Source organism: Plectrocnemia conspersa, unplaced genomic scaffold, assembly GCF_051122295.1.
Source record: "Plectrocnemia conspersa isolate PC_06_02 unplaced genomic scaffold, ASM5112229v1 ptg000008l, whole genome shotgun sequence".
NCBI lineage: Eukaryota > Metazoa > Arthropoda > Insecta > Trichoptera > Polycentropodidae > Plectrocnemia > Plectrocnemia conspersa.
In genome coordinates this window covers 5,148,099-5,175,235 of record NW_028277172.1, presented here as the reverse complement: position 1 = coordinate 5,175,235, position 27,137 = coordinate 5,148,099, and the positions used below count along the sequence as shown (strand labels likewise).

The 27,137-nt window shown below is 31.9% G+C and overlaps 4 protein-coding genes across 5 annotated transcripts; 2 read left to right on the top strand and 2 right to left on the bottom strand.

The window, feature by feature from the left end:
- Window positions 1-457: 457 nt before the first annotated feature.
- Window positions 458-8,293, top strand: glu (structural maintenance of chromosomes 4-like protein gluon). The gene is made up of 18 exons (XM_088190120.1): window positions 458-504; window positions 712-1,072; window positions 1,134-1,325; window positions 1,392-1,571; window positions 2,227-2,331; window positions 2,404-2,591; window positions 2,652-2,792; window positions 2,909-3,077; window positions 3,139-3,705; window positions 4,688-4,890; window positions 4,963-5,150; window positions 5,219-5,345; window positions 5,412-5,553; window positions 5,621-5,907; window positions 5,974-6,112; window positions 6,182-6,361; window positions 6,462-7,067; window positions 7,937-8,293. Exons 2-18 carry the CDS (start codon window positions 722-724, stop codon window positions 8,108-8,110), a joined length of 3,939 nt encoding a protein of 1,312 aa, XP_088046246.1. The 5' UTR covers window positions 458-504; window positions 712-721; the 3' UTR covers window positions 8,111-8,293.
- Gint3 (GDI interacting protein 3) lies at window positions 8,281-12,079 on the bottom strand. The gene is made up of 8 exons (XM_088190121.1): window positions 11,939-12,079; window positions 11,504-11,866; window positions 11,133-11,263; window positions 10,923-11,064; window positions 9,872-9,966; window positions 9,645-9,801; window positions 9,421-9,578; window positions 8,281-9,057 (listed from the first exon to the last, which is right to left on the bottom strand). The coding sequence occupies exons 2-8, from the start codon at window positions 11,753-11,755 to the stop codon at window positions 8,652-8,654; spliced, it is 1,341 nt and encodes a 446-aa protein (XP_088046247.1). The 5' UTR covers window positions 11,756-11,866; window positions 11,939-12,079; the 3' UTR covers window positions 8,281-8,651.
- Window positions 12,080-16,483: 4,404 nt separating this feature from the next.
- Window positions 16,484-18,167, top strand: Prosalpha5 (proteasome alpha5 subunit). The gene is made up of 5 exons (XM_088189714.1): window positions 16,484-16,627; window positions 16,740-16,996; window positions 17,056-17,234; window positions 17,642-17,754; window positions 17,825-18,167. Exons 2-5 carry the CDS (start codon window positions 16,740-16,742, stop codon window positions 18,005-18,007), a joined length of 732 nt encoding a protein of 243 aa, XP_088045840.1. The 5' UTR covers window positions 16,484-16,627; the 3' UTR covers window positions 18,008-18,167.
- A 66-nt stretch (window positions 18,168-18,233) lies between these two features.
- Pgls (6-phosphogluconolactonase) lies at window positions 18,234-21,330 on the bottom strand. 2 transcript variants are annotated; one of them, XM_088189716.1, is made up of 4 exons: window positions 21,143-21,330; window positions 20,880-21,080; window positions 20,541-20,821; window positions 18,234-18,420 (listed from the first exon to the last, which is right to left on the bottom strand). In XM_088189716.1, exons 1-4 carry the CDS (start codon window positions 21,258-21,260, stop codon window positions 18,319-18,321), a joined length of 702 nt encoding a protein of 233 aa, XP_088045842.1. In that variant the 5' UTR covers window positions 21,261-21,330; the 3' UTR covers window positions 18,234-18,318. The 2 variants fall into 2 exon arrangements, with proteins under 2 accessions (XP_088045842.1, XP_088045843.1); XM_088189717.1 differs by having other exon boundaries at window positions 20,547-20,821; window positions 21,143-21,328.
- Window positions 21,331-27,137: the final 5,807 nt, after the last annotated feature.

Below are 27,137 nucleotides of genomic sequence, written 5' to 3'. Positions count from 1 at the left end.
CGTGCAATACGACCGTGGTAATCGGTTATCGACAAACGTGTTAAGTTGTTATTTATAATTAGGTTATAAAATATTTGTTTCATCACTGTTTCTTGGTTGAGCAGATCAGCCAGAAATGTAATTTGCGTACTCACTACTTAAAAATATCAAATACAAAAGTGAAATAAAAATAACATTCAAGATATATAATAATATCGAAATAAAAAAATGTAAATGAATCTTTCATAATATATTAATCTATTTATTCAATTTTCCTGATATTATAGAACTAAAATTAAAATAATTCAATTGCAGTGTCAGAAAATAATATAATAGATCGCAATCTTGGACAAGTTGGCCATCACATTTCTGTTGCGTGAAAAAGCGCAAAACATTTTTGTAATGGCATTATTAATTTTGTCGTCCAGTTAATGCGTCATACAAAAACTCGCTAATTTAGCGTTTTTTCGGCGTTCACCTTCTCGGTGCTGGCAACATTTATACGTTTGACCGTTGCTGTGGCGGGTTCGTAATCCATTATTGTCCAAATATGTTTACTTTCCTAATTATCTTCAATATTACTCTTTTAAACCGTGTAATATATTGAAAAATTGCGTTATAATTTATTGTTAAATCGTTACTTACACGTGTCTCATTGACAGTATTTTTTTTCACGCACTAGTGTTATTGACAGTTACAATAACAAGCTTAGATTTATATGATCATTTCCAGCTTTGTCGCGATGAAGAACGTCAAAGATAATGAAACGGAGGACATGGACGTGGACGAAGAACCCCTTGCTCAGGTGGCGCGCTCAAAAAGTGCAAAAAACAAAAAAAATACACCTACAAAATCGAAAAATCAACCTGCCGCTGCCGAAAATAGACAACCTGCGGAAGATCCAGATGAAGAGATGGACCATATATCGGACGACGAAGAAGGCGGAATACGAATCGGAGATATTTATATACCGCCAGCTCCAAAACCGACGCTCTCCATGGAAGCCGTAGGTCCTCGGTTGATCATAACGAAGATAGTCAATCATAATTTTAAAAGTTATGCTGGGACACAAGTTTTGGGGCCATTTCATAAAGTAAGATATTCATAATTTAATAATAAAAACATATATTAATCCATTGTTTACACATTTTTAGAGCTTTACCGCAATCATTGGACCAAACGGAAGTGGAAAAAGTAACGTAATCGATTCCATGCTCTTCGTGTTCGGATACAGAGCTACAAAAATTCGGTCTAAGAAAGTATCAGTTTTGCTGCATTCGTCGAGCAAATTTCCTAATATAACAACCTGCACAGTTGCTGTTCATTTTATTGAAATAACCGATAAGGTAATGCTAATTCTGCACTGATATTCTATTATCTATATAAGATATTAATTTATCATTTTTTTTTAGGAAGGAGAAGATGAATATGATATCGTACCCAATTCGGAAATAGTGATAGCTAGAACGGCCTTCAAAGACAATTCCTCTCATTATACTTTGAACGATAAGCGAGTACAGTTTAAAGAAGTAGCCAAATTTCTCAAATCATACAATATTGATTTGGATCATAATCGATTTTTAATCTTGCAAGTAAGAAATTTAATTGGTAGATACATCTTTGGCTCGAAAGAAGACTTAAAATTAATACAACAAAATCCCCATTTAACAAAGTCATAAGTTACTATAAATCTGTCTAAATTTAGTTAATAGCTATGAATTTACAATGGAGATAATATATTTTTAAATTATACGCAAGCGAATAAATAGGTATTTAATATTTTTTTTACATAAATTTCATTGTCTCATCACCTTTTTTAGTTACATTTTCATTGTAATGAACAAATAAGTTATTTATTTAATATTTTTATTTATGTATATCTTTGTTAATTGAGAATTGGTAAAGTTCATACTGTTTCTTTCGCAGACAATTTGCATTCCAAGCGGTTTTAATGTATATACATAAAATTCCTATTATTCACTAAATTATTGTTTATTATTTAAATAAGTAAGTTCATTATCTGCAATCAAAGTAGTCGTGACACATACGTTTCTATGTTGATAGTTCAAGCAAAGATGACAAACTGTCAATAATTCTCAGAAAGACTGACTTCTGTTTGAGTTACTTGAACACTGTAACCATAATATGCTGATCATTTTCATTCGCTCTTTTTAAGTCTCAAAAAGTCTTCTTGCAAACTTACATTATCGTCAATAAATATTGTATGATTTAATGCATTATTTTTAGGGAGAAGTAGAACAAATTGCGATGATGAAACCTAAGAGTGCAAACGGACATGAGACAGGAATGTTGGAATATTTAGAAGATATTGTCGGGACATCTAGATTCAAAGTTTGTGTTTTAACATTTAATATTTCTGATTTTAATGTGCTTTATTTATCAATAATGGCATAATTTAAATAGGAACCTATTGAAAAATTGTTTGTTCGCGTCGAAGAGTTGTCCGAAGCCCGTAAAGAGAAGTTGAATCGTGTGCGATTGGTAGAAGCCGAAAAACAAAAGCTTGAAGGTCCGATGAAGGAAGCTATGGAGCAGTTGAATGTATTGAACAATCTTATGAGGGCTAAGAATACTTTATATCAAAAATATGTGTAAGTTGCAATCAAATTATAGACGATATTCTATAATTTAATTTTTTATTGTATTTCTAGACAAGCAAACCATAGAAAGATTCAGCATATTGAAGAAGATAGGGATAAACAAAAAAAATCACTAGAAGAACTCGACGATAAAATGAAAGAAATTAAGACAAAAAAGGATAAAAATACTGCAGTACTTTCAGAGAGAAATAAGTATGATTTGGACTCGTTAATTTATAATGAGTTTTTATATATTATATAAAAATGATAAAATTGTAGAAACAGAGAGACAATATACTTTTAAATAAAGATTACTTTTGTATTAATAGAAAATTTGAAAACTTTGAGAAGCAAAAAGAAGAGTGTAGCGATGCTTTGAAAAAAATGAAAACTCGCGACGTAACACTGCAAGCTGATTCCACGCAGATGAGCAAACGGAAGAAAAATATCGAGGGAGTGTTGGAGCAGGACAAGAGCAAATTATTGGATCTACAGCAGGTATTTAATTGTTGGCTTTAACCACTGCGCTGATGATATTAAAAAAATATTTTAATGATAGGTGCCGGAGAAAAGCAGAAGAGACATTGAAGATTGTGAAAAATTATCAGCAAAGTTGAACAAACAGAAAGAAACTCTTGAAGTCGAAATACAAAAAGTTATGGCTACAGTGAGGAACGAAACTCAAGGGCTCCACGAGCAAAAGGATAAAATACAATCGAAACTGATTGAGTTGAGGAAAGTCAGAGACGAGGCAAAGAAGAATTTCAAGGTGGCCGAGTCGGAGTTGAAGATCTATTTGAGTACTGAAGAGAATGAAAAGAAGAAGTTGAACGATTTGAAGCAGACGCTTGAGGAAGGCACAAATGGCATACATGAGAAGAAAGAGAAGTTGGCACAGCTAGAAAAATCTATACCGTCTAAAGAGACAGCTTTGAGAAACGCTAAAACAGAACATAAAGCTTTGAAAGAAGAAGAGAAGCAAGTCGGCGATAAAATTCGATTTTTGAGAAATCAGCTCGAAGAGTCTAAGAGTTCGATGAGTGCCAATAGATATAGAGGAATTCTGCTTAAGGCTCTTATGGGAGAGAAGCGGAAAGGCTTACTCCCTGGAATCTTTGGCAGATTGGTGAGTATATATATTAAAAATTCGCTTCAGTTATTTCGCATCCTTTAACACAGAGGTCCCCAAACTTTTTGAGAAAGGAGCGGGATCAAAACTTGGAAATGCTTGGGAGGCCACTATAAAAAATCCTATGGTACATAAAAAATCATATAAATTTACGTATGTAATAACTATAGAATAAAAACTAAAAATATGGACAGCAATAAAAAAAACATTAGAATTCATTGTCACATTTTTTAATTGACACTTAAATATTATATAGAAAATAGTAATGTGAAGAGTGCACGGAACTATTTTTTTTAATATTTGGGTTTAAATTTGTTGTTCTCTGAATCTTTTGTCCAAATGCTTCACATAACAATCGACATTGTTAATTCGGTTTTGAAGATTTGTTTCCTAATGGTTGTGATTTAAGTGTAACGTCCAATAGATTTAAAGAAAATGCTCTCTTTTTAAAATAGACCAAAAAAATGGCAAATGCCATGAAAAAAAAAATTGTAAATCAGGATGAGGTCCAAGTCCCGTGTTTAAAATTACGCATTAAACCCCTTCTAGCTCATGCCCGAGTTAACTCGGTAATCTATTTTGTGAATTCTCATCTCAAAAATCAGCAAATTTCTCATAAAAATTATCATACTTTTTTTGTTAAAAATTAAATTTGTGCTAATATTTTTAATTGCCTTACAATGGTTACATTATTTTATACTGCTGCATAGGAAAGGGTGAGTCTGTGCCAGACGTTTTTAAGTCATTTTTTAAAAAATATAGTCACCGAGAAGTAGATAAATTCTTCATCTTTCAAATCTTTCCACGGATTCTACATTGAATTATTTTCAATTTATTGATGTGATTTTTAATTTACCTTGAGAAAAGCATTCATCTGAAGTCAATTCTTATCACATTGTGATTTATTTATTGCTACTTAATTTTGAAGACATTCGTTATAGATAGTGCTAATAATTATTATCATTATTCTTGAACTCAGGGCGATCTCGGTGGCATTGATGAAAAGTATGACATTGCTATTTCGACTTGCTGTGGACCCTTGGATAACATTGTGGTGGACAAAGCTACCACTGCTCAACAATGCATTGAGTTCCTTAAAAAGAATGATATTGGTAGAGCCACTTTCATTGCAGCTGAAAAACAAGAACATTTGAAGCAGTATTATAATGTTTCCAAGAAATAGTTAGTATATCTACTTGAGAATGATATTTATGGGAAGTTCAGATAATTTAAATTATTGTATATGTATTACAGTCCCGAGAATGCTCCAAGATTGTTCGATCTTGTGAGAGTATCCGACGAGAGAGTGAAACCTGTCTTCTATTTCGCTCTTCACGATACTCTTGTAGCTAATGATATGGATCAAGCTTCGAGGATTTCCTTCCAAGGTAGTACGAGGTATAGAGTTGTTACTCTTGGAGGAGAAGTGTGTGAAGTAGTCGGTGAGTTTATAATATTTTTAGATCATTTATCTTTTTCGTTAAATATTATAATGATTTTTAATGCACAGGAACAATGTCTGGTGGTGGATCGAAGGTGATCCGAGGAAGAATCGGCACTTCGGCTCAAGTCGAAGATACAGTAGATCCAAACATTCTTAGAAGGCAAGAAGAAGAATTGGGAAATCTCATGGAGAGGTATTATTTATTTGAATACGCTTTTCTTTAATATGCTTTTAATGCTTACGATTGTTTCAATGATAGATTGAAAGAAGTTCAAGTGAGGATTGAAGAGCTGGAAAAGAAGATTAATTTAATGACCCGCGAATGTACCGAGTTGAAGATGCAAAAAGATAAAATCGATATTGAGTACCGGAGTTTTGTAGAGCAGACTCCTGCTTTAAAGGTATTATTATTATGTAATCAGTTTATAGATTGATTCTGTGTTTATTTATATTTTATGATTGTTATAGAATAAAATCAAAGAACAAACGGAGAAGGTTCGTAAATGCGCTGTAGATCTAAAACAGAAGGGTGTGATGGAGCGAAAGACGAAAGATTATGAGTTGCTTCTTGAAAAGGCTAATTTAGACGCTGATAAGGTTGAAAAAGAAGTGGCCGTGATACACGATAAGATCGTTGAAGCCGGCGGCGGAAAATTAAAGACTATGCAGACGGAAATCAATGATTTGGATAAGAAGGCCGATAAAGTAAGGAATGAAGTCACTAGACTCAACGTGGCAATTAAAACTAGTGAAAGGTTCGTGTCATTTGGCTTTGTAGTATGAATCGAGAGTGGAATATAATGGTTTATGTTTAAATTTAGGAATGAAAAGAAGACTAAGGAAAAAATTGATGCGATGGTAAAGGAGATAGAATCAATCGAAGATAAATTGAACAATATTAAAGACGAGAAGAAGAAGATTACGATAGAAGCTGCCGCGGTTTCAAAGAAGTTGGAAGAAGTAAAGATATTGTTGATTTCGTATTATTTTTATTATTACTGGTGTATTGCTGATTATTTAAGTTTTCAGCTTGAAGAACAATTGTCGGAAAAATCATCTGAATTCTCTGATTTAAAAGAAGAAATCACAAAATTAATTAAACAAGAAAATAAATTGAAGGGCGATCGGTTGGAGTTGGTGGCGAATTTGTCCAAGTTCGATAAGAGTTTAGAAGAATTGAATGCTAAGATGTCGGGATGGAAACGAGAGGTTGAGCCGTCATTTTAGTGATATTAAAATAGCATCATCGAGAGAATGCTTATTTGTTGTAATTGTTTTTAAAATGCTGATAATTTATTTTAATTTTTAGATAAGATCTTTAGCTCTTGAGTCGATTGAAATACCAGGATACGAAACACCTCCACCTCTAGCCGAGCATTCGCCCGAAGAATTGGACGGATACAAGATCGACGATCTTCAAAACAGAGTGCACATCCAAGAAGAACGGCTCGGAGAGCATAAACCGAATTTGCAAGCCATACAAGATTACAAAGCCAAGGAAGATCTGTACCTACAGCGAGCAAACGAGCTCGAAGACATAACAAACAAGAGAAACGAAGCGAGGGCTCTGCACGATCAGCTCCGTAAGAAACGTCACGTTGAATTTTTGGCCGGTTTCAACACGATCACGAACAAGTTAAAAGAAATGTATCAGATGATTACGTTGGGGGGAGACGCCGAGCTGGAGCTAGTGGATTCGCTGGATCCGTTCACGGAAGGAATCTTGTTCAGCGTGCGACCTCCGAATAAATCTTGGAAGGTCATTTCTAATCTATCGGGCGGTGAAAAGACTCTTAGCTCTTTGGCGTTGGTATTTGCATTGCATTACTATAAACCGACTCCGTTGTATGTCATGGATGAGATTGATGCGGCTTTGGACTTCAAGAACGTGTCTATTGTGGCTAACTATATAAAGGTAATCATATAAGACAATAAACGGAAGCTTGAAAAGTTCTCGTAACAAGGTACAATAGAATGCATAGTCATAGTAAAAAATATTGTAAATATTTTGGTTAAATTCGATTCCTGATTTTTATTTTTAAAAAAAAGTAACGAATTTATTGCATGATAAAAATTATTCAGCAGCATAATAGGGCTACCAACCTTCAGTTAGTTTGTTTACTTTGATAAATTCAATAACTCAACTGGATAATTTACTCATTACCTTTTCATTTAAGTGACATGAATGTGCTGCAACCTGTATAATTTATTAAATCGTGATACTTCGACACATTTATACGGTTACTAGCTTGAGCGTTAAAATGAACACACTCGCCTTTAAATATTTGTGTAAATGCCTTTACAACAAACCATGTTCCACCGCAAGGTTTTGGTAGAAACAATTACCTCACTTGCATAATAGGGCTACCAACCTTGGCGATTAATTTTCGCTCCGATAAATCTGGGAATTTAAAAATTGATCCAGATAACTTGTAGCTTTTTCTTTCATTAATTTGTCAATTGAATAAAATAAAGATGCTGCAACTGGTATAATTTCTAGAATCATGAAATTTATTTCATCTTCTTTTACCTTGAAGTATTGATTGTTTTTCAGACTGAAAAAATATAATATCTAGACTGAAGATGAGAGAATAAAAACGTTGCATTGATCTAGAAATTAGCAGCAGATCGTCATAAAAAAAAATCATATTTTTAGAGTCAGACAAACGGAAGAACAAATTTTGAGAATAATTGTAGATATATTATTTATGTAACTATTTTTAAAACTGGATCTGTAGCATGAAGCACATTTTTACTTGTTGTTTATATTGATTTTCATTACAGGAACGAACTAAAAATGCTCAATTCATCATCATATCGTTGCGATACAACATGTTCGAGTTGGCTAATAGATTAGTTGGTATTTACAAGACAGAAGATTGTACGAAATCAGTAACCATACAAAACAATCCGACTCTGACGGTTCAAACCAGCGATGCTAACGCAAGAAACTTATAGTACCTAAATTATTTGTAATAAGCTTTGAATCACGAATGCATTTTGATGCTAGATGCTTGATTATAAAAAAGCATGATTTAGCAACCTTAGCACCAAAAAGTATCTGCGATCTAAGATAATGAATAATGTATTATTGTTATATTATATATTTTTTAAATAAAAGACCACGATTGTAATATTAAATAGAGTTTTAATTACTGTTTCAATACTTATATAATTACAGAACATTATACATTGAACAATAAAAACTTTGGTTATAATAATTATTAATAATTCATAACATAAAGCTTCCAGTGCGGCAATAAATGTAAAATAAATGCAATAATAATTATTTATTTAGTGCAGTGTTGCAAAAATTTAAGAAAATATTGTTCTAGGGTATATCATTATAATATATTTTTTGTATGAGTAAAACATATGACCGTTTTATGTTCATTAAAAACTACATGTGTATCAATCCTCAATTCATAACTTTTAAGATCAAAAATATATTTCAACTTCATCGTCATTAACCATTTTGTATCTATACATTCAAAGCGTTTTAAATATTCGTAACTAACAACATGACTTCGGGCTTCAAATAAACATCCCTCTGGTTAGACTGGTCAACGGCTTCGGCCACAGAAGAGTCCCAAGCGAATTTCAAAATCACGGCTGGTATCAAACGGAGATCCATCAGAGACTTTTCAGCCTCTTCGTCCACTAGCAGCTTCAATCCGCTCGGCGATATCAGCACAAACGGCAAACCTTTGTGTTCCACGTTGTCGTTGACAAAGTTGTAAACTTCGGAGAACTTATCATAGACGGAGAAAGTGCCTTGTAGCAAAATACCATCGGGAAATCTGATCCTTATGAGAGTGTATTTGTATCTTCGGAGCTCTTTCAATTCGTCTTTTTCTCTCATGGCTTTGGTACGTAGCATCAGATTTTTTTCTATTACCTCAGATCTATAAGATACATAATTTTTCTTTAATATTTTTCATAATTTATTGAGCAAAGAACTATATACTAAATTAACTCAAATTTCAAATCAAATATGAATTCTTTCATTGATACTGAAATTGATACAATATAACACCATATTGAAAAAAGTAATTAATTTATAATCTACTAATAAACACAACTTTAAAATGTGTCTAATAACAGTAGACAAGAGTCAAAAATATAAGAGGATGAATTAAATAAAAACATTAGAAGTGCAATAAAAATCAAAACACCGCTCTATTGTTCTATAAATTTGTAGCAATGTTAAATATGAATTATGGCAATACGAATCGTGTAACCGTGTAATGAATAATACTGATATTAACCTTAATTGTTGCTCTCGTTTGATTTCTTCTGGCGATATAGCGAAAAACATTGGCGGTAAATCGGTCCTAGAGGCAGCCTGAGACGGTGACAAGACCTGAATATTTCTATCTAATTCCAACGTTATAGGTTCAGCTGATCTTAGGCCATCGACTAAAGTCTATAAAACATTTTATTACCAGATCAAATCTATAAAATAATTAAATTTGTTTTAAAAAATGTATACCATTAAAGTTTCATTAGATTCTATATTAGTCATATCGAAGATCAGAAATTTTTCTTCCACTCCCGTATCCTTATTAGGCACAGCTTGTTCTCGGAAACCTGCTGCATGCAATAACTCCATAGAACCGTCCATGCTCTGTACTTTTTCACAAAATACTCTAAAAATATAAACATGTAATCATATTATAAAATTTATACATATTAGTTATCAATAAATATGAGTCTCACTTGTTCGTCATTCTAATTTTATGATACTTTTCGTCGTCGGGATGAGCGATTATATTTTCTAAATATTTGCAAAGTGTTTCAACACACGTGTCAATCTGTGAAACATATTATTAATTTTTTTAAATTTATATTATAATTCTTAAATCACTTGGGTGTGAGGGTTTCAAAAATGGCTTTAAAAATCATCAAAACGATAATAGTTTGTAAATAAATAATATTATGCTTCTTATACTGCTGGGCTCTTTTATGATAGGGAGGGCTGGTGAAGTAAAAACAAAAGCAGGTATTGCATACATTAAATTCTTTCTACTATTTGTACATTTTTATCTCCATAATTATATTTAAATATAAAATGTATTTGAAAAATTTGCGTAAAATGATTGTTTTTTTTTAAAAAAAGTCTTTTTCATTGGAAAATAATGCAATGTTATTTTTTTCTGTTACTAACTAAAAATATATTGTACTAGACGGTATAACTAAAATAATTAATAATTAAAATGTGTTGAAGGATGTTTTTTTATATCAAATTTGCTTTAACCTTTATTTTTGTAAGTAAATAAATATGAAAAATATATTATTTTTTCTTATTGTAACTAATAAATATTATTACTTTTTATTACATTACAAATTGAGAACACACAAAAAATAGTTCAAACATTGTTAAGTCATTTTCACCAAAAATTGAGTTAGCAAATTTACACTTTAAACTATTGATGTGTATAACATAATTTATTTAAAAGTGAAAATCAACGATTTTGACAATTTATTGTCTTCTAAGAAATGTATATTTTCAAGTAAATGTCCTCAATTTTTTTAAATTTTTGTTGTATATTTATTATTTACCTGAAAATATCAATTTTTAAAAGATATTTCAGGCATGAAGTGGTCAATTAAAAAAAACATCAAAGTCAGTAGACCTATTATGCTGCTGTGGAATTTGGATCTACAAAAGCTTTGCGATGGAACGTGATTTAGCTTTAATTCTCAATTCGCCATGACAGTAAATAAGTGAAAATTTAAGAGATAAATGCTATCTAAAAATGAAACTGACTTTTTCTCTTCCAATGTTACACGATTGTATGATAAGACAGGCAGTTAATCCTTGCTCTTCTGCTAATTGTTCATATAAAAACTGTCTAATCTTGGATTTCCATTCGTTTTTGGAAAGAATTTCTTCGCTGATGAATGGACATCTGAAAAAAGATAATGTAATTAAACTTCGTTTAAATTAGAATAATAAGAGAAAATTAATTATTCGAACCTAAAAAATACTCCGGTGACTGCTAAATGTGGTGAAGCCTCAAAACTGACTTCTTCGACTTGATTTGATAGTACTTCGACAGTGTCCGTTTGCTTTTTCTTCTCTATTTCCAATTCTCTTTTGACCTGAGCCTATAAAATTAAAATAAATTATTACATTAAAAAATATACAAGTATTAGACTTCTTAAAAATCAACGTTATTAAAATATTATTGAATTAATGATTGCTATGTTATCTACATCTCATTTAGAGAACTTTTAAAGCTTTAATATATTATTGTCACAAACTTGCCTAAAGATATGTTTTTAATTGCCTAATAATAGCTGATTTATATGGAAAAATTGTTGGTAGATTTTTATATTTATATTTACCTTAATTGCAGCCAAAGATGTATTGAACGATGCATTATCTTTTTTTTGATCATTTAATCTCATCAAAGCCGCTTGAGCAGCAAAACGGCTCTCTTGAGACATATCTTTCCTAGGCGGAGGTGGTCTAGCCGAACTATGCGAAGGCTTCGACGCCGACGACGAATCATCGGTGAGCTTCCGACCCGGTCCGGCCTGTTTAAACTTAATATCTGCCTTTTTCTTCGCGAAAAACTTCTTTATCTTATCTGTCATTTTAAAATATATATTCAGTCGCACTGAAAAGTCAAATCCTCGGCGTGTGCTCTTTGGGCAACTTGAGTCTCGACACGCTCTCTTTCAATTCTTGTATGGCTTTGGAAGTTGCTGAAACAAATTATTAAAACATCATAAAATTTCATCGGAGCATGAGTCACCGATTGTCACTGTGACACTTGCCTGGCTTCATAAAACGCTCCGAGATTCGTTCGCCGTACAGTTTCCAAGATAAGAATATCAGAACGAGCGTTACGAACAAAATAAGCAAGAAGGATTCCAATAAGAGGAGGTGGAAGTCGTCGAAGTGGATGTCGATCGGCGGAGTTATCTGCAAGACTGCGGGAGCTTCTCCGAATAATAGCCTCCCAGAGTCGAAGAGTTCGTATGCGGAGTTTAGCGCCTCGTGCGCTGCCTCCTGCCACAGTGCGACCACGTCCATCCGACAATCGACAGTTTGACAGCTGGTGGTGGTCTTAGAGCCGCGAAAGTCGGCCTTTGCCTCGCGTGACAAATTGAGGATTGATAGATAAGATAATATATAATACTGTTTAAATAAACGCCTTTAAGATAAATTAATCACATATTTATGCTTGTTTAAATGCTTAAAAGATAATTTAAAAAGTTAAAAATATAAATATAAAAGACTTTAATTAAATGGTCAGAATTTAAATCAAATTTTGGTCAGAATAAAACTCAATTTTCGGTCAGAATTTTATTAGCAAAATGGTCAGAATAAATATTACATGGTAAGAATAAAAATAATAAACGGTCAGAATAAAAATAGTAAGCGGTCAGAATAAAAATAACACATGGTCATAATAAAGTAGCTTGCTGCCATAGTCACATATTTTACGCAGGAACTTGAAGTCAACCTACTTTATTATCTCATTGCAATTGTGGTACTCACATATGCGTCTTCACTTTTTGAATAGTTAGTCATAGATTGGATGATAATTACAAGATATACCGAAATGATAACAAATCAATACAATATCATTAAAAAAATGGTTAGGTTGTTTGGTTCTACAGTGAAAATCGGCGCGAGCGGTAGCGAGACGCATTCCTTTTCCTATATAAATCTGTAATTATTAATCCTTTCAACGCCAAGCGCATGATATGATGCGCAACTAAATCTACTGTCTAACGCCAAGCGCATGATATGATGCGCTCGTTAAAACCTTCATTTTTTAAAGAAACGGAAAGGTAAAAGTTGGCAATATATGTTTTAAAAATCAGTTTGAGTTCCTAGTAAACGATTTCAGTGATTTTATTTATAGAATTTGCGATGAAACAGTGGTATATATAATTATAAAGTCACGCCTTAATTTTAGTCGTTTGTATTTCGCGCGTGGTTTCGATCGTGCTTATTTAGACCACTTTTAGGGTTAGCACAAACGCATCGCGGAAATTCGTTTTTTTATACTTTAATTTATGAATCGAAATTAAATTATGTCATCAATATTTCAATGATAATTGTGATTTGTAAATACTTGTGAATATATTTATACGTTATTTCGACTGTTTTAATATTGTCAACTGTTTTTGTGATTGGTTTTTATTGTTTGTAATAATTAAATAATAATAATAATAATTACTATTAAATACTTATTAATAAATATAAATAAGATATAATTAATAAAATATCAATATTAACTCTTAGTAAATATTAAATAATAATAATAATAATAACAAAAACGATTCCTTGTCGTAGAATCATTTTATTTTACTTGTTCTATTTATTTACATTAAATTAATACCATCGTGACCTAACAGGTTACCCCAATGCGTCACGATGGTCGAAAAGTTTATTATTTATTGTATATATATGTGTGTGTGTGTGTAATATATATTACATATTCCGCCTGGAGTGTAGATATGTTGCACTCTTGCTGGTCCCAAGCCCGGATAAAGGAGGAGGGTTTCTATCATGGAGCAAACCAACCAACGTGGATAAATCCAAATAGTTATGAAAAAATTACAAAGAAATAATAAATCCGCCCCGATTCATAATGACCTAGACGATCGAAATCTAGATAAACGATTGGACGTCAATTTTGGAAGCTGGAATGTGCAATATTACTACCAGGAAAAATACAAACAATATCGGAAGAAATACTAAAACTCAAGATATATCTAGAAGCCCTACAAGAAATTAGGTGGAAATGCCAAAACCGATCACCGGTTGTAGTGCCGTGGAAGAAGAAGAAGAAGAATATGTATATATTATAAATTATACTTATAATTATATATAGTTAAATGTAACATCGTATCTTGCTATCAAGTTTTATTATTTATTATTTTTATATATAAAGAAATATGACAACCTTCAACAACAACCAATTGCAAACACCATTGATCAAAAACAAACGGTTAGGTTATTAGGGTTATTTTTGTGTACGATATATGTGATTTTGTATGCATCAAAGAAATCTTGTCGATTTGTAAATTTTTATAACAGGATGTAGTTCAGACGAAGAAAAAATGCGTTGCAGATTTATATATTAAAATTGTCTCAGTGTGAGCATGACCCTGCTTGTCGTTCGCTTGTATAGTGCCGCGCGCGTTCATGTGTGTGTAGGTGTGCGTACGCGAGCCAGCTCGCGGACCGACGAATAGATTTTTTTTTGTTCACTCCATATATCCAACAATACGACTAAAAATGTTTGTTTATTGATATAATTAGAATGTTTAAACCATGCTAATCATACATATATAATTTTAAAATATAAAAATTGAGTATTTTGCCTGTAATGATGTGTTAAACAGAGTAAGTAGCCAAAAAATTATATCGCTAAAAACGCATGGCGTACAGCGAGTAATTAACAATTTACCGGTCGGCGGTCTAAGGGTTAATAAATAAAATCCATGTTATAAAATGAATTTTGTTTTATTTTAGTATGTTACACTTTGATTATCATTAACCGTAGTGGTGGTCATAACGAATATCTAATAGTTGGGGTTGACAGGAGCTGTTGATTCAGCGTTGGCGCGTCAGAAGTGTCAAGATGTAAACGACAGACGCCGTCGAACAGCTGTACCAATCTTAAACGATAACACTATTGCCAACTGAAAAAATCGAATCTGACCATGTGTCAACATAAATATTACCATTTAATATTAATTCTGAAGGCGATTAAACGACTAAACTTTAGGTTAGGTTAGGTTCACAGTCCTATTTTTAAACTTCATTTAAAGTGTACATTCACCGGTTACAATTTTATTTTTCGTTCAACTTCCTTTCTAAAGTCTTTCAACTCCGATAAAGGTGGATACACTTTTTTCTTGGAAGAGGTTGTAGAGCTCCCGATTTTTTTTCGTTGCTCTTGTATATAGCGACTTATATCCTGCAGAGCACTTTCCTCTCAAATACGTCAAGCAGCTTTTCGTCAGCCATGGTAAGTGTCAAAGTAAGTAACGTATGTCAGAACTGGTCTGATCAGCGTTTGGTAGAAAAATATTTGTGTACGACGAGATAGTGTGCGGCGGCCCTGATTGGAGCAATACTATTGAATTAAGAGTCCCTTGGTAAGCAATGCCAAAAATTCACAAAAAAACATTATATTTGCGAATTCCATCGTATTTATTGTATTAAAGGATTAAACATTAAATCATGGGACTCTAGTTCTAATCAGTGATTAGCACAATGCCAGCTATTGTTCCGACAATTTTACATATATTTATGCATGGCCGAATAAAAGTGTGTTATGGCCGTGCGTGGTTTTTTGTGTATAAATAACCTGAAGGCGCCTCAGCTGTCACGGCGTATGGTCGTGCGTCAGCAAGGATTCTGAGGATGTAAACTCTGATAATAAAGCATTTCTATGGTTAGAGGCGTTTAATTCCGTCGAGAGACGGTGGTCCTTCGAGAAGAAAAGACGGCCATCTTCAAAGGGGAGAGGTCGCAACAGCTATAATACAAAGAAACTTCTCTGACAGAATTGTTTTCAGTCTACATTAACATTCTAACATCACATCAGCGCCGTCGCATGCTACCGAAACTATTTTTCTTAAAAATAATCTTCAATCATCCCATAAAAATGAAGACATTGAAGTACGGATTCAAATATTTCTTTTGCCGTTACGATTAAGTCTAAAAATAAATGAATCGGTAAATTCATTCCAATACTTTCGATACAGTATCGAACATACACAAAGTGGGTGTTTTTTTTTGCTTATGGTGATTGAGTCATCATTTATCAGTTAAATTATATTTTTCGATTAAACAATTTTTTAAATACCATCCATTTTAATTCCATTTAGTTATTTTAGATAAATTTCATTTTTAAGTATAGAATGCTTGATTTTTATTTGTTACTTTCTATGCACTTTTAATTTTTTTGCTGTTATTGCTTTTACCTTCCTTTTATATTTCTACATATTGTCAATCGCTTCGCACGTGTATTCAGTACCAATTGCTTTTGTAACAGTAAAAATACCGCGAAAAAAGGTGCTGGATCACCATTCCATCGCATTACATAACAAAAAAGCCCTGGTTTCAATGATCGAAGTCAATTATTATTATTTAGTCACGTAAAATAATTAAAATTTTAATTTATTTAATTTATTATACATTTTCATTTTTTATTGCTTGCATTTTTTTACAATTTATTAAACTTAAGTGTTATAAAAATTATATTTTTAAAAATACTATAAATAGGAATATCTTAAATTATTTATTTAATTTGCTAATATAAATTAATAAAAAATTAAATTAATTTTTTTTTTAAAGGTCAAAATTTATACTGTTATGTTCTTCATAGTGACTTAACGGGTCCGTCCGGAACGCCGTGATAGTTCTGTTTTGTGATTTAAGTTCACAAAACATATCTAGCTCTTCGTACGTTCACCTAACCTAAAGAAGCTCACAAGGTATTTATTAAATTGCTCGTATCGTACGGAATAACATAACATAAAATGCATATTCATCCGAATACCGCTAACCTCAATCCGTTTTACTAATGTCATTGAATAAAACTTATAGATGTTCTTAACGCGGTCCGAGTACGACAGAGGAGTCAACACTTTCTCTCCCGAGGGTCGATTGTTCCAAATCGAGTATGCCATCGAAGCGATCAAACTCGGTTCGACGGCCATAGGAATCGGTACTTCCGAAGGAGTCGTTTTGGCCGTCGAAAAGAGGATAACGTCGACGTTGATGGAGCCGACTACCATCGAGAAAATCGTACAAGTTGACACTCATATCGCTTGCGCCGTTTCTGGGCTGATGGCGGATTCGAGGTACGTTATTTTTATACCTTGATGGTAATCAGTTGTATATATTTATAAATGTTTCGTAGGACTTTGCTAGACAGAGCTAGGATCGAGAGTCAGAACCATTGGTTTTTATACGACGAGAGGATGACCGTCGAATCTTGCGCTCAGGCTGTGAGCAACTTGGCTATTCAGTTCGGCGACAGTGATGAAGATAGCGGTACTGCAATGTCGAGACCGTTCGGTGTTGCAATCTTATTTGCAGGTACTAAATATTTTTATTAGCTGTTGTTTTTCCTATTTTATATAAAAAATTAGGTTTTCATACATTTTCCTAATCTGATATCAATTTAGAAAATCGTCATCCACTTTGTGCTGTGCATGTAAAAGTGTGTAAAAATTGGAAAATACAAATATTAATACAAAACAATCGTTATAATATTAGTTAAAATCGAAATAGAGCATATGCATTGGCTATCCGAACACACCTGACCTAAGAGACTGTTTTTGAGTTACTAATATACTTGTATAAGATTTCACTCATATCACGTCTTTGCCGCGGTTTGTTCATTGTCCTAATGTTGACGGGTTCCAATATATTATATATGTTTTAATGCATCAATCAATTTCAAAGTCGGTCAAGGATATATAAATGTTTTACTTTAATTATAGGTGTTGATGAAAAAGGGCCTCAGTTGTTCCATATGGATCCTAGTGGTACTTTTGTTCAGTATCACGCCAAAGCTATCGGATCTGGTAGCGAAGGCGCTCAACAAAGTTTACAGGTTCTCTATCACTATTGTTGTATTTTATTTATATATTTATAATAATAATAATTGTTTTATTTTTCAATAGGAAGTGTATCATAAATCGATGACATTAAAGGAGGCCATCAAATGCGCCCTCACGACACTGAAACAGGTGATGGAAGAAAAGCTTTCCGAGAACAACGTCGAAGTCGTCACAGTCACTCCAAAAAATTTATTCACTCTTTTCTCTAAAGAGGAGCTTACAGAAGTAATCAAAGACATTCCTTAAATTGGTTCATGAATTATAAACCTCAAATGTGGTTGTTATGGTAACGACTACTGCGTTATTGTTTCTATTCGCATTTGGGACTTTTCTTTCGTGACAGTGTAAGTTATGTCAATCTATATTTTTCAATTTTCAGTTTTTTAAATATATCAATTTAAAAGAATGCTTGTTTTTATTCTGTTACCTTTCGAACTAATTGATTTGATTTTTATTTAAAATAAAAAATGGATAATAGATAATATTAATTATATTCTGTATAAAAATATAAAAAATACACATGGAATGAAAGATAAAAACAACAGTTTTATTCTTAGTTACAATAACTTTGCAGCGTCCATGTCGATAATCCAGTATAAGATACCGTTTGTTGGTTGCACTCGACCTGCTGGCAAATCTTCATTATCTTTAAGAATTCTCTAAAAAATATATAAACATTACTGTAATATATAAAAACACATCATAAATAGCACTAAAAGAAATTGCACCTTTTTTGCCATAAAGATAATATAATTATATTCACATGTGCAACGACAAACTGATTTCAGATGTATAGTTCTTTCTTAAAAAATCTAATACTTTGGACATACACGATTACTTTTCTTTTTAAATGCTATGTTACTTCTGTATGAAAGAACAGTACAATAAACAATTTCTTCAGACAGAGCTTTGTAAATGTTTGACTTAGTGGATATAGACTGTATACACTACCAGGCAAAAGTTTAACCTTTTACACTCCAAAGACCTATTCAAAACATTTTCAGTGAATTTGTCAATAATTATGTTTGAAGTAATACAAAGGCGAAAAAACACAGGTTTTAATATAACTATGAAAGGGGGCAGGAATTATGATGACCTTAACCTTTAGTAGTCCAAAAGCATGTATATTAAGCCCAAAATGGTTTTACCATTGCAGTCCAAAAGCATCTATGTCATGCTCAACATATTTTATATTTTATGAAGCCATTTTAAATGATTTGATGATAAAAATTTTAGTATTTTATTTCATTAGTTACTCAGAGATACTTCTATCAATATATTACGGTAAAAATAAAGAACATCTAAATCGAATTTTGGTCAATAGAAGAGAGCAAAACACAATTATCCCTTCTCAGAAGTCAAAAATCCACATTAAAAGCAATACAATTGTGTTGGCGCTGTTGTAGTGGGAACGCTCGGTACCGAGCGTCCTCACTGCTACGTTACTGACACAATTTTATTGCTTTTGACGTGAATTTTTGTCTTCTGAGTAGTGATAATTGTTTTCGCGCTCTCCTATTGACCAAATTCGGTTAGAATATACTTTGATCAGCCCTCTTATATTGGAAGTCTATAATAATATCGGTAAGGATAGCTATCATGTTTTTAAATCATAGTATAATGTCGAAATGCAGGCAAACTATGAAGCAATATGTGAGAAGCTATGTCTGTACTTATTCTTCTGCTTATTTTCCCATGAGAGATGAATTGGCTTAGTTTTTATTTTGGACTTGACCTAATGAAAGTTCTAAAACTATAATTAGTTTGAGTTTCATAGACATTTTAGAGCAGCATATTAGTGCCTATCAGTTAAATTATATTAGTAGAAATACATATCTACTGGTGAAAATCTATTTGGACTTTACTAGTGAAAATATAACTTTACCAAGAAATACACATTTGCTGTAACATTTATACATTGGATGTAAATAAATTATGATAAGTATGTAAATATATATTTTACTAAATATAGAAAACTTGAAAGCATATAATTTTACTTGCATCTCCCAGATAAATTATATTTTCACTAGTAAAAATATACATCTACTGGGGAAAATGTATTCCGATATGATTTTACTGAAATGACATGTTTTAAAAAATCTTTTCTGGATAGATTCGACTGTTTTTTCTGGATTTTGACATGAAACTGAATGTATTATTTCTTTATTTTGCTGCATTAAATCCGGTTGGCAAATCACCGATAATATTTACAATCTATAAAAACATTAAGTTTATATTATTCAGCTGGTGCTGTTGTTGATTTCTTTGCTTCTTCCTTAGGTATTCGATCTGAATTTTCAGATCGAATACCTAAATTTACTGCTACTAATTTACATTCATTTGATATTTAGTTTGAAAATTATTTATTTCGTTTAGTTTTCAAAAATTCCACACAACGAAAATTCTGAAAATAGGTAATTGTTTGATTGGCAAATATATTTTACTTTTCCAACTGCTTAATATTTTTCTTAATTTTAAACAAAAAATTGTGTAATTATAGGAAATATAAGTGAATCATACTAATGTAAATTACTAATATAATTTAAACATTATTTTTATATAAATTTACGTATTTTTAAATATACATACATATGTACATATGTGTATATTGATCTTCTATGATCAGAAATTTTCGCTATGTGCAATTTCCATTTGCGCAATAATCACCGAGCTTCATTTGACGTAGAAAAACTGTACTAATGATGCAGTTGAAATATGCATATAAGTTATCTTATCTTTGTGGCAAAAATATCAGTGTAATGATGATTAAATAGTTTACTCTAACAATATCAGCTTTTCCTTCACCGCTAATAGCGAAAACGCAACATTCAGCATTATTTATCAGCGGATAAGTCATAGTTATCCTTTGTGGTGGAGGTTTAGGTGAATCTACAATTGGAGCTACAATCGTAGATTTTTCATCTAACAACGGATGATCAGGAAATAAGGAGCATGTGTGACCATCAGGTCCCATGCCCAACAGCAGCATATTGAATCGTGGCATGTCCTTATTAAAATATGCTTTTATCTGATTAATATAATCCACAGCTGCGTCTTCGGCTAAAAGTAAAATTCGATATTAAACTTTGAAATGAACAAAAAAAGTCATAAAACTTACCTGAAACTCCTTGCTTGATCTTCACAAACTGCGACTCTTTCAACGGTATTTTTGAAAGCAAGTGTTTCTTGTACGTTCCAAACGTAGAATCGTCGCTGTCCTCTGATACTACTCGCTCGTCGCAGAAGAAGATTTTCCAGTTCGTCCAATCTGTGCTGATGTGAGGCAGACCCTCGCACAGATATTTGATAAGAGATCCTCCTATTATGGCAATACATTTAATCATGAGATGTATTTTGAGGGTTAAGTTTTCGTATACAAACCCGAAAAACCGATCGTGAATTTGCCATTATCTCGTATGGCTTGTTCGGCGTTCATTTCTATCACCGAACATAACTTATCTATCACTCCTGTTTCGTTAATTGTTTTGATTATGGTCATTTTTAATAGTCTTCAACTCAACCGACATTCACTGGCAATGTCACCTTTGACAGTTGAAAAAAATATATAAACTTCTTGGCCATAACAACAATTTTCTTAATCATAAAAATAAAATTATATTTTAATAATTTATATGTAAAATTCTTAAAATATATAGTAGAAGCTTAAGAAAACATTTAATTTTTTATTACTCAATTTTAAGGTATTATTTAATTTTTTGCATTTACCAATAGATGGCATTACATTGAACATACAAATAAAATAATTTAAATGTATCACGATTAACCCTTCCGTGCCTGTGGGGTCTATTGACTCCCCCAACTTTTTGGTTTTTCTCAAATAACTTATTTAATATAAATCCTATTTGTCGCAAACTTTTTGTATTTGTCAAAAATAGTTTAAAGAATTAATATTAAAAATAATCATTGTACTTTATTATCTCCAATCGCGAGAAAAAAATAAAATCAACTCTAATCGCTACTGTCGCCGCGTGATTTGTATACCTGAGTCAGTTTTTAGAGAAATTCGCCTTCTAAGAATTTCGCGCGGCGCCCCCTCCACGCGGTTCCTTCAACGCTTTATCGCAAACTACACCGTCACCCAAAAAAACATACCGCCAAATTCGATCGTTATTGTTATTTTATTTCTCACGTTACTTTTGAAATTGTAAAATGGCTGATCGGCTTGTAACTGACGAAGAGTTGCTAAGAATTTTGCAAGATTCTGACGAGAGTAGTAGCAAATACGATAGCGATATCGATATTGATAATACATTTCAAAAAAGACATTTCTCCCGTAAATCGTATCGAAGTTGAAGCGTTTATAGGCAACCTATTATCTTCTGGAGGATTGAATGGGGGTAAAATACAGTTCAAAGAATTATGGACAACAAGCGAACTGTTCAAACAATATTTTTATTCAGCGGCCATGACTAGAGATAGATTTTCGATGCTCAGATTTGATGATCGTTTGACCAGAGAAGATATTTTTTAATAAATGCATTTTATTGTACTCACGTGTACATAATCACAATTTTTAGTTTATTTTTCCGAGCAGCTGCAGGTTATTTCTTATATGTATTCATATAATATTTATTACAATTTGCCAAAGTAACTGTGGCTACATACTCGTGTACATATACATGCATAACGTCCACCAAATTTAATCGATTTGAATGATTCTCTAGCCAATTCCTTCAATTTTTATAGCCGCAATCAGAGAAATATTTCGCCCTCTAACTGTTGGCAAGGACACGAATGCCAATGTAAAAGAGTTTATTTAGAAATGAAGTCAAATTACAGAAAATAAAAAATACGATGTACATATATAAAAAGTACAAAACACTAAAAATTTATCTTACCATTAACCATTAGATAATATTGGATTACTGAGAATTTAAAGATTGTCAGATTAGTAAGATTATATTGTATTTTTTTCTATCCTGTTATAAGGAAATCATAACATATTTTTTTGAGTAAATATTATCTCCCGTCAGATATTACTGGCTCACTGGAAGTACCGAATCTCAGAAATGACACATTTTTTTAGAAAATGAGAATTTTTTCGAGTTATTATTTTTAAATTATTAGCACGATACACATAAAAACTTATGGATAAGAATTCAGTTTGCCTGGAAGATTTCCCATTACGGTGGAGAAAATTACAATGGTGAGTGAATATTTGATTGCAATTGAATTATATATCAATAAACTCGTATTAGCAAAAATGTCATTTCTCACTTTTATAGATAATCATTTGCACAAAATATCACAATCCGAAAGAAAGGTGTGCTTGAAAAAAGTTTTTACAAATTTGAAATTAATATAAAATGTTAATATATATATGTATAAGATAAACATATTTTTTAGTGTTACACTAGAATTTTTTTGTGTTTATAAAATAAATGTGTTTTATTTTTTCAAATTTATATTTTAATTTCAAAATAGTATTTATATATTGACTTTTTTGTATAATAACAACATAAATGTTGCAACAATTTTTTATTTCAAAAATTGAAATAATAAATAAATGAAATACTTGTTTATTTTTTTGGGTTACTCCGTAGTTTTATGTACCGAGCGCGCGGCGGTCATTCGTATACCTGCAAAGCTAGTCTGCAGCGAAATCTCGGCGTTTACGTCGCCGCTTTTTGCGTCGTAATGATTAATTAAAAAATCCTAAATATTGACCAGATGATGAAGCTTATCATGAATAACAAATTTTATACTTAGAATTATCCATTTTTAAATATATTTGATGAAGAATTCATCAATATTTTGACTTGAAATGTTTGGGGGAGCTGAGCGACCCCATCGGATGTCATTTTTCATTTCGAGGCACCGTGACGTATGGGTTAAATGATTTGAACACATCAAAAAAAAAATAGAAATACATTAATGCATAATATTAATTTATATTAGAATAAATTATTATTAAAATATCAATATTATTATGTAATTGAAAAATACTGAAAACTTCCCCTCTGCGATTCTTAAAAATGTTTGATGTATCGTACGTAGGTGTTGCGATATGTTTAATGTAAATATAATCAATAGTTAATTTTATTTCCGGTTTTATGATTAAAAGATATTATCCCTAATCACCTACCGACTATATAAGATTGCGACCTCAACGCACGTCACGTTGATTTTATTAATTATTCGAAATGTATTAATGGCGACCTTGCGAAAGTACTTCGACGAGTTATTCCTGGATATAAACAATGACAATGTGACTACTATAACTGTTTCCAAGTTCAAGACCTTCACCCACTAACGGAATGAATTGATAGGAAGTTCGCGCGGTGACGGAAGAGCAATGATGCTGTGAATAACGCAATTGTCGGCGATCCGAAGTCATTAAAGAGTGTGCCGACGTGTTACACAAATTGAATAACGATTATGAAGCGCTTGACGGGGGTCGCCAACAATGTGTTACTAATCAGATTAACGTAGTGGGTTTTAAAGTTTGGATCTAAAGAGCATTAACGTAAGGGATGTATCAGTTTTATATATATATTTAATATATTTATCTATATAATTATTGTGATTAATATAGTGGAAATGTAATATCATTATGATGTAAATTACAATATCGACTCTAGGGGTAGCTCGCAAGCACTGGCGAAAATGACTCATTGAGAATGTGAATCATACGTGGGCTTAAACTATATACCCTTGATTTATGAAGTTCACGTTGTTATTTATATATATATGTATGTACATATGTATCACTATAAAAAATGATGAGATTTAAACATACAACAACAGGAAGTTGTCAATATGCGCATGTTGTGGAGTATTGCAAATTAAAGATAGTTTATATTATTTACAGTAGAACCTCGAGTATCCGGACTAATTGGGGATGAATGCTATCCGGATAACGAAAAATCCATTTGGCGGAAAAATATATATAAATAATTAAAAAGTTCAATATTCTTCTTCATATTGATAGTCATTTTTGATATTATTATTTTAATTATATAATAGTTTTTGTATTGAGACATATTTTTTATAAATGGTGTTTCTTTATATTTTTGCGTTTTTTTCTTTAAAAAGTGCTAATTATTTTTAATAAAGTTTTTTCAGCAACTATTTATAAATGATTTTTATATACATATTTTATAAACGCACGGGTTGAAAAAACAAAAATGTCTGAGGCTTATATTTTTTAGCTCTCACCAGCGTCCCGCCACTTAATCAACCCAATAGTGGATAAATGTAATTAAAAATAAAAAGATTAAGCTGCAAGAAATTATGAACTAGGAATAGTTGCCATTTAAGATTTATCAAGAACTAGGAATAGTTGCCATTTAAGATTTATTACTATTATATTTTTAATTTGATTATATTCCAGTCCCCCATTTGGTAATTGAACGAAAGTAACCGTTTGGGCGGGGGGGGGGTTTACATTTTGCTCTGATAGGCAGCAATATTACATTTAAAAACTCATAAGATACAGTAGTTTAAACCGTTGGTATAAAGGTTTTAATCGTTTTGCAATAATATTTTTTAAATAAACTTTCTATTTAATTAACTTTTTTGTGTAGACGCGGGCAACGTATATATCCGTCTTTTTTGCCTAAAAATATAGCTAATAGTTATTTAGTGCATACTATCGGTAATAATAGAATGAATATATAACAATTCTTATTATTTATAAAATATAATCATTAGCGGTGGTATTTTTTTTGTTAATTAGGACTGAAATAATATAGTACTTCACCATATGTATTATTGCAAAGTGATTTTATCAGTCAGTGCAACGCTTGGTGGATCTGTTTGGTATATATTTTATTGCACAATTAATATATGTATACTAGTACCTATACATAAATCTTTATAATAAAAATAAATAATAATATTATTTTTGTATTGTGGCAGTCTTCTTCTAAGTCGACGATATGCTAATAAGATTATTATAAATATATGTTATTATAATGAAAGAGCAAAATATATATTGTATTTTACCATAATGATATTGATACGATTTTATCTGTACCGTAACGCATTACCGGAAAGGTAGTCGGACAATTGATTTCATTCACTACTTTCACCGCTGGGTATCGAATGATGAACTTTCATGTCTACGTACAGCGCTCTCCAGCTGTCTGCTTCCTACAGAAGCAGTATACAAATAACAATGACCATCAAACACACATTGAATTGACTCATTAACTCAACTTACCCAGCGGAAAGAAGCAAGCTAATAATTGTGCCAGGAACTGGTTCATTATATTTATTTAATGTAGAAAATGAAATTGAATTGTTGTTTATTGAATTCGTGCTTTTCTTGTTTGTTACCAGAAGCAATTTCTTCATGTATACATGATTTTAAAGACTCGTTTACTACGATGCTATAAACATAAACGAAAGCTTGTCGCTCACCTCGGCCTTTGTTGGCAGAAAAAACACAATAAGGTTCAAAACTGTTGACCCTTACCTGTCAGAAGATCGGAAGAGGCTTTTTTGTTGTTCGAAGATGTGTAAAAGAAAACAAAATTGAACAATGTATAAAAGGAGGCTTCCACGCGGGCAAAATTTTAAGCACACGTTCACCTTGTCCTAAAAACGGCTTCGGCCAGACACCAGATACGATCGAGGAGCGTGTCTCTGGGTGGTTTCTGATACATACGTGTTTCGTTGTAAGTGTAGCACACTTGGGTGGGACCAGAAAAAGAGGTACTGAAAAGCTGAATGGATGGCGAAGGTCAAAAGAAAACGAGAGTTGAACTACACTAAGAGTGAGATTAACTTTCAAACTCTACGCGATCGTATTTCACCTGTGAATAATAATATTACAGATTATAAAATAATCGTAAAATACTTTTTATAATCTCGATTAAATAAAGAAAGGGCGTGTTTAGATCTTTTTAGGACGTAGATAAATATGAATCCTGAAATCCTGCAACAAATTTATGAGATGTTTTATTCCATGCGATTATTAAAATGTTGAATACCAACACAAACTTTAAAAAAACAAATATATTATGAATACCCCAAGCTAAGAATATATTAACTGACATTTTTGCCGAGAACGAATTATAATAATTAAAAACTTAAGGTTTTTTGGAACAGAGATGTGCCTTTCAAACACAACTATCTTGATATAATGTGAACGGGTAAAGTAACGAAATATTATGCCGAAAACCTTACGCCTTACAAATATTGTTTTATCGATTTAATCTCACGGTTATATACGCCTAGCAAAGTAAATAATAAACTAAATATAAATCGATTCAATGCACTTATAGTTAAATTATATGACGTAGCCATATAAAATATATTTTACGATAGGCATAACATAGCGATATAAAAGAGCAGTTAATTTAATATTATTCGGTTGGCTACACTGTCACTTAACGCTTGTAAATATCAG